Below are 13,680 nucleotides of genomic sequence, written 5' to 3'. Positions count from 1 at the left end.
GCATCGAATCCGGGAGCCCTGAAGCTCTGTAGGGTGTGGCACAACACACAGGGTCGGTTGTTTTTTTGTCCTTTGACTGGCCTGGTCTTGAACTCCCACCTATCTTTCATCTCCGTGGTGGAGCGCGGGCTTCCTTGTTTTGGTTTGCGTTCTGACAGGTGCAGGAACCTTGAACATGTTAGCCAGGGGCTCTGCAACTAAGCTACACCTCCAGCCCCATTTCGTTTCATCGCCTTTTCAGTCTGTACTTTTACAGGCATAACCACACCGTGTAGCAATTACTTACTAGGCTGTCTACTTGTTCAGTAAAACAAGGGGACGCTCTGAGGTATCCCCGGGACAACTGCCTTGACTGTATTTGAAAAGTTAAGGAAGAAACATGAACTTAGAACAGACTAAGTAGTTCGCAGTGAGGTCCAAAAGTTGAAGCTCATAGATATGTAAATATGAGCTCACGGTCATGAGTACATCCATCCCCTCGTGGGTCAAACGATGTCCTCAGCTGAAGGGACTTCACCTAGGCAGATGAGAGAAGACGTTAGCCAAAAATAACAGACTGAGTGTGCCCAGACTCTTTCCTGGACCTGAGAGCCAGCACCTCCTGGATGTTTGCAAGCAGTCTGAGCCTCACCGTGTGCTCTGAAGGAGCCCTGAGACTGTCCGTAAGCTCAGTCTCTGTGGCGAAGCGAAAGCCAAGGGCCAATTACTAGCAATTCTTCCTACTGTGACCCAAAGCCATGTTCTCCCGAGACAAACTCATCAGCAGAAAGGAGATCATTTAGCTCCGTCTTTCTGGCTCTGGCTCTAAATTGGTTCTAAACTCAAGGGGAGGATGAGTATTAATAACTGCTCCCTCGGGAAACTTGATCAACTGCTGTAAGACCTTAAAATGATCAATTACTATAATCCAAGTGTCTTAGTTAGGCTTTCCTTTGCTGTGAAGAGACACCATGACCACGGCAACTCTTACACAGGAAAACATTTCATTGGGCCTGGCTTACAGTGTAGAGGCTCAGTCTATTTTCATCATGGCAGGAAGCACGGCAGCACGCGGGCAGACATGGTGCTGGAGGAGCTGAGAGTTCTGAACCTTGATCTAAAAGCTGCAGGAAACTGTCTTCCTCAGGCAGCCAGGAAGAGGCTCTCTAGTTCCACTCCTGAGGAAGGGGGTGGGAGCTTGAGCACAGGAGACCTCAAAGTCCACCCCTACAGTGACACAAGGCCAAACATTCAAACTCATAAGTCTATGGATTTATTCAAACTTCCACTACTTTATATGCTCAAATTGTTCGTATACCCATAGTTATTCTGTTGAATAGTTAAAAACATTGCTCACTAATGTTTAAATTAGTGAATGGTTTAAAAAGAAATGTATCTGTGGTTCTTTGTACTACCTCTCCTATCTTGAGAAAGACTTCGATAAAATGTGCATTTTATAATTTTATATACTTTCTCAAAGATACAAGCATTTGTAGAAAATATTTCACTTCCATGATTCAGAGGGAAAGGAACACACATGTGCACACATGCACACACGAGCACACGCACACACATGCACACACTCGGGCTCATGCACACAACCACTGCCCAGCTCGTTTGCTGTAACAGACACTGCCATGGGCACGGCTCTGCGTGTTGGCGGGAGGCAGTGATTTTAAGGATGGATTAGTCTTCTAATCTCCTTGGGATTTCCTTTATATTTGTGGTGGTTTATGACTGACATCTAATGTAACCATGCTTTCTGTTTGTATTTAATAAAAGATCCGTTTCTGTGGCAAGACACGCATTTGGACTCTGGTGTTGAACAAAAGCTACTGTTCTGCAAGAAGGGTATAAAATGTTGATTTACAATGACGCAGGCCAATAACAGCAATCTAATTCTCCCAAACCATTTCTTCCCAGGTCCTGGCAAGAACACGACTCCAGAAAAGAACAATTCTTTTCCTTTAGAACATTCTGCCTTTAACACATCTATCCATGCTGGGATCAGATACAAAAACTGGAAACTCCTCACGGGCTACCCAGGTAGAATGCTCAGCTCCCTTCCCGAGGCTGCCAGAGGAGGGCTGTGTCCTCGTCAGTCCTCTGGGACTTCATTCCTGGTCTGGCTCCCTAGGAAGGGAAGTCCTTATCTCCGTGCTCTGAGCCCTCCTCCTCCTCCCTGCCGACGTCTCAGTCTGCTCAGACATCTGAAATGTCAACTAGTCCTTCAGATCTTTTACAGTCCCTGCAGATCTTAAGAAAGCAGCTATCTGCTTGTGGTCTCATGGCCTTCTTTTTTAAGCCTCTGTCTGGGCCATATTGCACAACCTCTGTTGTCGGCCTAAGTAGACTTCCCACCAAACAGAATGGTGAGGGAAAGCTGCAGGGTGGAGGCTTCAGCTGCTCTTTCTGACCCTCCTGAATTGCTGTTGCTGTTGTTGTTATCTGTGGTGGGGAGAAGAGAAAATCCCACTTCATAAACCCCTGTGGATTTTTAGACACATGTGACTGTCAGACCTAGCACACCCAGCCAGCTGTAGATAGTCACCGGCGCTCTGGCTGGGGCAAGCCTGCTTCCCTTCGCCCTTCCTTAGAAAGGGACAGCTCCAGTGTGGTGTGAATACCCCATATTTGCACAGGCTCTGCTGCGGTTTAGCAATGCTAGCTTGTGAGCATTCTCCGTGTTCACAATGACAGTCCATTGTTTGGGGTTGTCACATGTACTGCAAGAGATCTTAGAACTGCTGTGCTGTTTGCTTGATACCAAGAGTACCCTCATTGCCCCCCCTCAGTCATCATGACCACCAAAACCCCCAGCCTGCTACCACCCCACGCATAGTTTTTAATGTCCCTTCTCGTAAAGCTACCGGATCTATATCGCTATGGCATGGAAATCGTGTTCTGAGACAAATCTAGACTCAACACCAAGAGGCACTGGCCTTTTGTTTGTTTCCTTACATATGGCCATACCCACAAGCCAGGGAAGCCTTGTCCCTAGACTCCTGAGATTAGAACCAACAACAGTGTTTCTCCCCCACTAACATTCACTTTCTTTGCCAGGCTGTGGTTACTGGTTCCCGCCACCGTCTCAGTCCAACATCTCTGAGGTACCTTCAGTGGACTCACCAACCAAGACTCTCTGGCTCTTTGACATCAATCGGGACCCTGAAGAAAGACATGACGTGTCCCGGGAACATCCCCACATCGTCCAGAACCTTCTTTCCCGCCTACAGTACTACCATGAACATTCTGTGCCTTCTTACTTCCCGCCTCTGGACCCCCGCTGTGATCCCAAGGGTACCGGTGTATGGAGCCCCTGGATGTAGGGCTCAGGGGAGGTGGGGCTGGAGTACATTTCTGTGCAGGCTAGCCCTCAGGCCCTTACTCTCCCGGCTTCTCCATCATCCCCCACCCTGTCACCTGGCCCTCACGCTGTATAACCCACTGAGGGAGTCCAATTTCAACCCACAGTACATTTTTAAAGCCAGTAAAATCTGGAAGGATCCTGCTGTTGGCTGGAGTTAGTGTCTGGGGGCCAGGGTGGCTGGGTTCATCCTGCTTCCTATGCTGCAGATGCTGGGAACTTGACATAGGAAGTTATCCCTGAGTCCTGGAGGCCAGGGCAGCCGGCTCTTTTTACTTCGCGAGTCGGCTGTTAGAACTCCCTCTGCTAATAACCACTTTTATGGGTGAGGCACATTTCTCGTAACAGAGGCATGATCGCTAGTGGTTCTGCTGGCTGTGAGGGCTCCCTGTCTGTGAGATCTTGTTTGGGCTTTCCACATCCAGGACCCATCCGCTCACCCCTCACCCACTCATCCCCCTGTGGAGCATAAAACCTTTGCAGCCAGCCAGCATGGCAGAATGTCTATGCCTTGCTTCAGTTTCCAGGGTAACTAAGCATGTTTTAATCCCACTGCCCCACCCACTATTGCTCAGTCTGTCTAGACTTCTGCTACCCAGCTTGTGTGGCTCTGTTCCTGTCACGCCTTCAGACGTCACTGTTCTGTGACAGCGGTCTCTTTCCCCTCTGCTCTACCCATTCTGAGCTCTGGGATAGTCCTAAGCCCTGCCCAGAGTAGGTGGACTGGTCATTCCATGTCCATGCTCGCGGGAGTTGTGGAGGTCTGTGGCATCTGCTAAGGAGGTTTATCCTCACGTCACGGAATCCGGCAAGATGCGCCACGGTCTACGCTGCTTTCTCGAGCAGCGGCGAGAAAGGCCAGGACAACACACGCCTCTCTGCCCTGAGATAACAAACTGTCTGAGAAAGGAAGTGGCCCGTGTCTGGAACATTGGCCCCAGTAAAGCAGAGGAGACACTACCATGTTTCCTTCGCTCTGTTTCACTGCCTTGCCCTGGGGTTCAGGGGTTGAAGAATGAGGATACACCATTCGACCTTCAGGCCTTCCTCAAACCCTCTTACAAAGCCTGTTGTTGTGAGTCCATCTCATCAGCATGGCCGCCTTGTTCACAGTTTAGCACCAGTGTCTGCAACATAACAGATGTCCAGTACTTTTTGTAAATGAAAAAATGAACAGAGTGAAGAGAAAGAGTCACCATGAAATTTACTAGTCCAGTGAGCTGACCGTAGGGGCAGTATAAACATCCCCCAGCCCTTACTGTTCTGTCCTCAAGCTGTCCCCTCCCACCTCTCCGCCGGCAGGAGAGCGCTCTGTATATCTGGACAGTCGTTGAATGGCAGGTCCAGGATGTCCTCTGCAGGTGGACAAAAGAGAATTCTGCTTCCCGGAAGTCTCCTTTGCTGGTGATCTCCATGTCCATCCTCACTGAGCACTAGAATTAAAACCACCCAATAATGTGATATGTGTGGTCACCTTCAGTTCAGTAGCAGTATTTCCTGGTCATTAATATTCTGCATTTTATTATGGTAAGATAGTATAAGAAAATGGTGGGCTGGCATATAGCCAGCCATGAGACCACTCCTTACGTCAAAGACTGGCAGAGTCTGAGGGACCTGAGTCTGGGTCCTCCTCCTGTCCCCTCCTCCTGTAGCTATGGTGGCCTTTAGTATTCTGAGACTGAAGGCTACTACTTCACCTACTTGATCTTAGTACTCTCAGAACAGCTGTCCTCAGTTCTAGCAGTGATCGCGGGCTGCGTTTGGAACGTTAACATACTAATGGGTTTAAGACTTTCAGAAAGTGATTTTAAAAAAAAATGACTGGAAGTTTTGTCTGATAAAGCAAGTAGAATGGAATGTCTCAGACTATCTCTTTGCATTTTCATGTTTCATACGAAAAGAAAAGATTGATAACCTATCTTTAGAAATAGTAATGTTAGTTCTTTCCTATTTTGTTTAAACCTTGAAGAAGGTTTTATTTAACTTGTGAACTTGTTCCTTTGTTATGACATGATTGTTCCAGATTTGAGGGACAAAATAAAATTAACCTTTCTGAAACTATGTCAGCCTTGAACATGGGGCCTCTACAAGTTTAGGAGCTTGGAGCAATGGTGGTTGAATGCCACAGATGTACCCAGTGTGGTGTTATGCTGTAAGGCAAGGGAAAAGGCAAGGTTTGTGTGAAAGAAGCACTGCCATGTTTTTTCTGACTTGCCAATTTTATATTATGTGAATTATATCTCAACACATATGTTACATGCATATAGTAAAAATATTAAAGCTTTTTTACTATGTCAGGGCCACTGAGATTACTCGGTGGATAGGCAGCTCACCCTACAAGGTGGACTCCTGACCTTGGACTGCAGAACCATAGAAGGGTGGAGAGAGAGAGGACTGACTCCAGAGATGGGTGTCCAACATTTGCTCTATGTCATAAACACCCCTGCGTCATACACACATGCACCATGTGAGACTCCCCAAGTCATACACACATGCACCATGTGAGACCCCTCAGTCATACACACATGCACAGTGTGAGACCCCCCAGTCATACACACATGCACAGTGTGAGACCCCCCCAGTCATACACACATGCACAGTGTGAGACCCCCCCAGTCATACACACATGCACCATGAGACCCCCCAACGTCATACACACATGCACAATATGAGAACCCCCCCCAACGTCATACACACATGCACAATGTGAGAACCCCCCCAACGTCATACACACATGCACAATGTGAGACGGGCATGTGTATGAATGCCCATGAGTGCCCAAGAGGCCATATGAGACTCCCAAACTGGACTTATAGACAGTTGTGAGTTTTCTGCCTTAAGTGTAGGAGCTGAACCTGCATTCTCTGGAAGCTTAGTAAGTGCTCTTAACAGACGCACCATCTCCCTAGACCCATTTTATGTCCTTTTTACAAGATTTATTAGAGGACTCGCTTAAATATCCACTGACACACAAGTGGATAATAAAATATCGTGTATACAAAACAGAGTGTTTCCCAGTCACAAAAAGAAATGGGGTTTTCATGCATTCTATAATTTGAATTAACTTTTACCTTAGTTAGGGTTTCATTGCTGTGAAGAGGCACTATGACAGCAACTCTTACAAAGGACAACATTTAACTGGGGCTGGCTTACAGGTTCAGAGGTTCAGTCCAGTATCATCAGGGCAGGAAGCATGGCAGCGTGCAGGCAGACGTGGTGCTGGAGAGGGAGCTAAGATTTCTCCATCTTGATCTGCATGTAGCAGAAGGAGACTGTGTACCACACTGGGTGTAGCTTTGAGACCTCAAAGCCCGCCTCCACAGTGACACATTGCCTCCAATAAGGCCACACCTCCTAATAGTGCCACCCCCTCGGGGCCACCCATTCAAACAGGAGTCTATGAGGGCCGTTCCTATAGGTTCGAACCTATGGGCTCCTATTCAACCCACCGCAACTCTGAAAACATTATGATAGGTGGGAGACATTATGCTCGCATAATCCCACTGGTGTGAATTAAGGCCAGGGAAATACAGGGCCGATGAGTGGGTAAAGGTGCTTGCTGCTGAGGCGGGGACCTAAGTTCAGGCCTCGGGACCAACATCATGGAAGGAGAAAGCTGACCCCACGACTTGTCCTCTGCCCTCCCTGTGCCACTGAAGGGACTGTGGACAGCTCGAGGGTGGTGAGGACAGCTCTGACCGGCCTCGCCCTTCTCCCCCATTCCCTCTGCCTTCCTAAGAACAGTTGGATCACATTCCTCAGGCTAGCCCCCAAGGGCTATGCTCTTATTCACCCACTTCCTCCTCCTGAAGCTGATTAACAAGGTCCAGCTATCAAAGTCCTGGAGTCCAGCAATCAAAGCTCCCTTTGGCTCATCTAATTAACATGTCAATTAAAATTAAACACCTCATCCCAACACAGGTTTCCCTTTTCCCTTTATAAACCGCCATTTTCCTACGGTTCACTTCTGTCTCCTCTCTGTCCCAAGGCAGTTCTTATTCTCACTCCAGGACGGATCCCCCTCCCTCTCCCATGTCCCTTCCCTGTCTCCCTCCTCTCTCTCCTGTCCTTGTCTCTTATTCTGCCGCTCTGTCCCTCTGGGGCAAATTAACCTCTTTTGGCCCGGGAACTTGGTCTTGGGGGTCCTGAAGCCAACACTGGTCACTTCAGCCACAGCACACGTGTGGTGACTCCTGGTCCCAACACATACTAAATAAATAAATGTATAAAAAGGAAAACGTTTTAAACAAGAGGCAGATTTGAGATCATTGAGATGTTGGGGGAGTTAAACATGGGAGGATGCTGTCCACTGGGTACAGGATTTCTAAAGAAAGTTCAGAAGGAGGTGTTGACTTCAGTCACCTAACACGGTGAATATGACCAACACCATTGAAGTGGTTTCCATCATGGCTGATCTTGTGATCTTGATTAGATTGAGAGGAGATTGGCCAGGCGAAGCCACAAAGTATCTACTTACAGGGCCTTGTGTACGTGGCTGGGTCCCAGAGGCTGGGGATCTCAATCGAGGAAAAAGGAGGAAGAACACATCCTGCTAGCCCAGGTGTTCCCATCACTCTGTGCTGTCACCATGAGGTGACAGCCTCTGTCAGCCTCTGTCACATTCTCCCACCACCACGATGCTCTGCCTCACCGGTGGCAAAGGAGCAACAGAGCCATCGACCGAAACCTTAGAGTCAAAATAAGTTACTCTGCCTTCAAGCTGCCCTTGGCTACTTGTTACAGGGGCAGGGGAAGTGCCATGGGCACAGTGAAAAGCTTTGTTTGTGAGGGGGCTGGGGGTGCATTTTATTACAACGTAAATAAGTGGGAAAGGGAGTATACCAGGGTTCAGAACTGGGCGGGGGAGAGAGGCCCATATCAGCAGAGCAGAGGGACCAGGGGCCGCTGGACCTGAAGCCCCCTGGACCTGGGGCCTGAATTCTCCTTCCTTGAAAGCAACTGCACCCCTATCTCTAATGCAGGCGCATATCTAAGGGATTAATTAGCTGGTGGTGATGGAAGTCACCAGAGTGGTTCTTTTGGGGGCTGGGAAACATTTGGGGTTCTGATGCTAGCCTCAGTCTCTTTATAGGTATATGCAGATGTAAACACCAAGACATTCTGATACTGTATACTTACGGGGTATATCTTATACCCACTTACAAAGCTCTTCTAAACAAAACCGGGATACTTGGACCAGAACCAGGCCTGCCGATTTCTCTTTTTAATAAACAAAGTGGGATCGTACATATACACTCACATAAATACAGCATTTTCAGTGTTGAAGGGAAACGCATTGTGTTTAATTATTTCATTTTTAATCATGTCTTTGGTGGGGGAGGTGTGTGCCCATTAATGCAAACGCCTGCAGAGGCCAGAAGAGGGTGACAGATTTCCCTGGAGTTAGAATTGCAGGCGGAGGGAGCTGTTCAGTGTGGGCGCTGGGATCCTACCTCAGCTTTGTAGAGCGGCAAACACTGCTAACCACTGAGCCGTCTTTCCAGCCTGGAAACTAACTTTAATTTTTTTTTTTAAATTTTATTTTGTGTTGGGGGTTTCAGGGTGCATGGGTGTTCACACCATGATGGGAGTGTGAAAGTCGAGGGAAACTTTCAGGAATCAATGCTCACTTTCCACTAGGTGGGAACTCGGAGACTGAACTCGGGTCCTCACAGTTGGCAGCACGCACCTTTAGGCACTGAGCCATCTTGCTGGCCTTGAAATTCACTTTTGAAGAGATCTTTTTTTTTCTTTCGTTTCTTTTTTTAAAACACAGATAAAACACGGATTTATGTTTTCAAAGCTGAGATGCTGTTGCCTAGGTTACCCTGAAGAGTTTACCACCTTTCGGGAGATGAGAGACCAAAAAATGATACAAAGACTCCAACACCATGCCTGGCCCCTGGGAGACTGAATTCTGACTATGCTACACTGGGTTCTCTAGTTTGACTCTTTTTAACAACATCCCAGCCAGTATGTCGGCTAAATATGGTAACTAGCCACTGCCCTTTAGAGAGACTTTACATGAGCTATATGAAACCAGATGGCAGCAAACATGTTATTTTCACCTCTGTCCGGTTGCCATGACAACCACCCCTAGGATGGCACAAACACTGGAGGAACAAACACTGAGCCCCCCCCCCACAGTTTCAGGATGTGAGACCACCAGGAAATCAGAGGGGGTTTTCATTCTCAAAGTAATTTGCGTAAAGAACTATGCTGACTAGCTTTTATGTCAACATGATACAAACTAGGGTCATCTGAGAGGAGAGAGCCTCAAGAGAGAAAATTCCTCCGTAAGATCTGGCTGTAGGCAAGCCCGTAGTGCATTTTCCAAATCACTGATTGATGGAGGAGGGGCCCAGCTGACTATGGGTGGAAACATTCTGGGCTGGTGGTCCTCGGTTCTACGAGAAAGCAAGCTGAGCATGCCACGAGGAACAAGCCAGTAATCAGCCCGTACCCCCACACCCTCACATAAGCACACCCATGGCCTCTGCATCAGCTCCTGTCTCCAGAGTCCTGCCCTGACTTTAGCGGTAAACAGCAATGCAACAGTGTAACCAAGCAACCCCTTTCCTCTGCAAGCTGCTTTTGGTGATGGCGCCTTGTCACTCCAATAGTATCCTTAACTCGTACAGAAATCAGTCACTGAACTCCCGAGGGTTCACTTAATAACTTATTTCTACCGGTGGTCTTAATACAATACTGCTGGGCAAATTTCAAACATCTAAAACAGAACCTCCAGCAAGCCATCTGGGAGCACTTAAAGACACCCGGTGAAGCTTCTCTGACACCTTGTTAAGAGCATGATCAAGTGGCCGCTTCCCAGGCTGGTTCTCCCAACCCACTGTCCAGCTGTGCCTCTGTGGAGATGGTTGGCAAGTAAAATGTTACCACATCAGGTAATCTTTGTTTTAATTTCCTTGAAGGAGTACAGGCATTCTGAGACTACTTACTCCAAAGGAGTGGGACTTAATATCTGTGCGCCCACCCACCTGCTTATCTCTGCCATGGGCTTTAAGAGTGGCTTGGCTAACAGGAGGGAGGCTGGTGTGTCATCAGTGAAGCCTGCAAGCCTAGGGGATGGCCCCTCCGTTGGAGCCCTGAAAAGCCAGGCAAAGGAGACAAGCACATTTCACTCAGGTAAACAGGACTAACCAACTCTTGTTTGCACTCAATGAATGGAATCTTAGGTGCCTAGGGGTGGAATCATACAAGTCTGTGTTGTGACATGCTTTGGGACGGAAGGTGGATCTAGTCACCAAGGCTGCTGCCTGCCCCCAATAGGGTAAGAGAATGCATCCGCAGACACCCCAGCTCTCACAAGTGAGAGAAGGTTCCAGAATGGAGCCTGTTGGAGGAGGGGGTGTTAGGTGTCACTCATCCACTGAATGTTGCTTGCAGGCCCTGGAGGGAGTTCAGTTTATGGTAATACTTGCTATTCCGTTTTCACCTTGATGAGAGCATGGTTCTTTCTGTAAGGACTGCTGCTAAGACAGACTTTGACTAGCTCACACTTGAACTCTGACAGAGACAGCTGGCTTGATATGAGAAGGTAACAGGGATTACAAGGATACCTGTGTATTTTTGACAAGCAGCTGGTGGGACTATATGCCACCCCATCCAGGACTGCAGGGTAAGGAGAAGGGTCCTCTATCACCTATCCTTAAGGTCACCCAGCAACTCTGAAACTCCCCGAGGTGCCCAGCCCACCCCTACCGATCACACCTTCCTCTGCTAGAAGACAATAGAACTTCTTCCTAAATTCACATTCTTCACCCAGAAAATACCTTCAAGTAATGGTTTTTAAAATCATCACAAGAAAGGGAAAGTAATCACAGAAATCCAATGAGTACAAATTACTCCTAAATGTTAGCTCAGAATTATTCTGAGCCTGGAAGAAGGAGGAATTGAAGTGTGAGTAACCTTTCACCCAGTGACTTGGTGTTACTAATGCCAAGTCTGTGACTTGTCAACACGGACGACTGAAGGCTAAGAGCCAATCACCAACGTACAGAGGCAGCGAGATCTCATACCAACTACCAGCGATGGGGTTACTATCTAGACAATGAAAAGAACTTCAAAAGATATTAAAGTAAGTCATCCCATCGATAAACGTGCTGAGCAGTTTGGGGGCTAGGAAGCTGACGTGGTGGCTAAGAGCACTTGCCATGCAAGCAACGGGACCTGATTTCAAGTCTTCAGCACCCACCTGGAGCTGCCACCTTCCTGCAGCCTCAGTTCCGTGGCAAGTGGAACAGGAGGATTGCCAGTAACTGGCTGCCAGCCTCACTTTCAGTGAGAGCCTGTATGGAGGCAGAGTGTGAGTGATGGAGTAGGACACCTGATAGTTTCTTCCGGATTGTGCACACACGCACACACACGAGCATGCACATGCACTCACACACACACACATACACACACACATGCACACATACACACACACACTCACACACACATGCACACACACACACATGCACACACACATATACACACATACACTTGCATGCACACATACACACACTTGCACACACATATACACACACTCACACACATACACTTGCACACACATGCACACACACTCACACACACATACACACACATACACTTACACACATGCACACACACATACACACACACTTGCACATACACACACACATGCACGCAGAGCATACAAACTAACTGGTGAATATTTTTTAAAGCCATCAGAGTGCACTGAGATCCTGTCTGGCACGGTAGCACATTCCTTTAATCCTAGCACCCAAGAGACAGAGACTGGCAGACTTCTGTGGGTTCTAGGTTAGGCTAGCCAAGGCTGCATGGCACGACCCCAAATGCCTAAGTGCCTCATGTCTAGCTTATTTGATGAAATACTTGTTGGCCTCAAACAATACAGTGGAAGTGTTCCATTTGTTGACTGTTTGTGACCTGGCTACTTTCTAATCCAGGGAGACATTTTAGTTCCAGATCTAGTGTGGCCCTTGCCCCTCACTCTCCATACCTGCAGGCTCTTTACTCAGCCCCTTTGCCTAGCTCCAGGCCACAGCCTGCTCCAGGACTTAGGCCTCTTAGGGTTATCAGGGAAAGCCTTGTTTTTCGGAACGGGAAGGGCCCAGAGCCTTCATCAGAGCAGAGCAAACCTTTACACCCTCCAGACCTCTCAGACCAGTGTTTATCCCGGGATCTCCTCCAGCAGGTCAGCTCATGACTTTAGACTCTTTTATGGTCTCCAGATTGGTTGCATTTAGATTTTCCTTCTTCATCTTCCAGTCTTTCCCTCGGAGTATTCCAAATGCTTTTCCCATGTGTGACTTTCCCTACAGACAGTTTTTGCCAAGTCAGGGACAAGCCGCGCAGAGCAGGCAGTGCATTTCCAACGTCTTTTAGGCATCAACCCCTATCCTCAGAGACTCTGCTTCTGCCACAGGGCAGTGGGTAGTCGGGAGGCTAGAAAAAGCTGATGAACAAGCAGCTCCTCAAGGAAGGCGGACTTTGGGGAAAAGCAAAGGCAAGCATCTCGGTGGAAAGCGTAAGATGGTGATATGCTCATCAAGACCATCAAGATTCCAAAATTCTCTTCCCAGCTATCCTCAGAAATCAATAGCCTCTTTAATACTTCACCATATAAATTATCTACTGCTATGGGATAATATACCACAATATTATGCCTAGAAACAAAAAGCACATTGTCTCCCCTGTTTCTGAGGGCCAAGAACTGAGATGTGGTTTGAACTCTCATGAAGCAGGCATTTGGACTAGAGGTGTGGCTTGGATGAACGGGGTCCTGAGGATATGGGTTCCCGTGGTGGAACTGCATGCACTTGAATCTTAACCTCTTAGAAATGACATCCTGTTATGGATTGAATATGAAATCTACCCCCCTAGAAGTCTCAGCTGTTGATGCCTTGTCTCCTAGCTGGTAGATTGATAGATTCATAATTTGTCAACATTTTGGGAGGGCAGTGGACATTGTTTAGAGGGCAGTCGGCCTGCTTTTAGGAAGTAAGTTACTAAGGATATAAGTTTAAAGGGCATCTTGTCCCAGGCGTGTGTATATCCCTCCGGCCCTCCCTCCCTCCCTCCCCCTCCCTCTCTCTTTACCTCTTCTCCCGCCCCCCATCTTCTTCCCAGTTTCTGTGAGGCCAGCCACCTTGCACCCTCACACTCAGCTGCAATGAATTTCTGTCTCGCCGTAGACCCAGAAGCAATGGAGTCAGCCAGACATGGAGTAAAACCTCTGAAATTACATCTTCCTTCCTTGAAACTGTTTCTGTCAGGCACTGTCAGAGCAACGAGGTGGTTGGCTGGTGCATGGCCCCCTCAAAGGGGTG

The 13,680-nt window shown here is 48.0% G+C and overlaps 1 protein-coding gene across 2 annotated transcripts in view; it reads left to right on the top strand.

Moving 5' to 3' along the window:
- The window catches only part of Arsb (arylsulfatase B), a 174,775-nt gene that overhangs the window by 159,033 nt on the left and 2,062 nt on the right, over nucleotides 1–13,680 (top strand). The window contains exons 7-8 of one of the 2 annotated variants that reach the window (XM_032899021.1): nucleotides 1,903–2,025; nucleotides 3,043–5,407. The exons of the other annotated variant lie outside the window; for it this stretch is intronic. Coding sequence (XP_032754912.1) covers nucleotides 1,903–2,025; nucleotides 3,043–3,308 — 389 coding nt within the window. The 3' untranslated portion in view covers nucleotides 3,309–5,407. Of the gene's footprint in view, nucleotides 1–1,902; nucleotides 2,026–3,042; nucleotides 5,408–13,680 lie in introns of those variants that run through there. 2 annotated transcript variants of the gene reach the window in all.

Source organism: Rattus rattus, chromosome 3 (assembly GCF_011064425.1).
Source record: "Rattus rattus isolate New Zealand chromosome 3, Rrattus_CSIRO_v1, whole genome shotgun sequence".
Lineage (NCBI taxonomy): Eukaryota > Metazoa > Chordata > Mammalia > Rodentia > Muridae > Rattus > Rattus rattus.
Note: the sequence above shows the minus strand (reverse complement) of the source record. Positions and strands in the feature narration are given on the sequence as shown.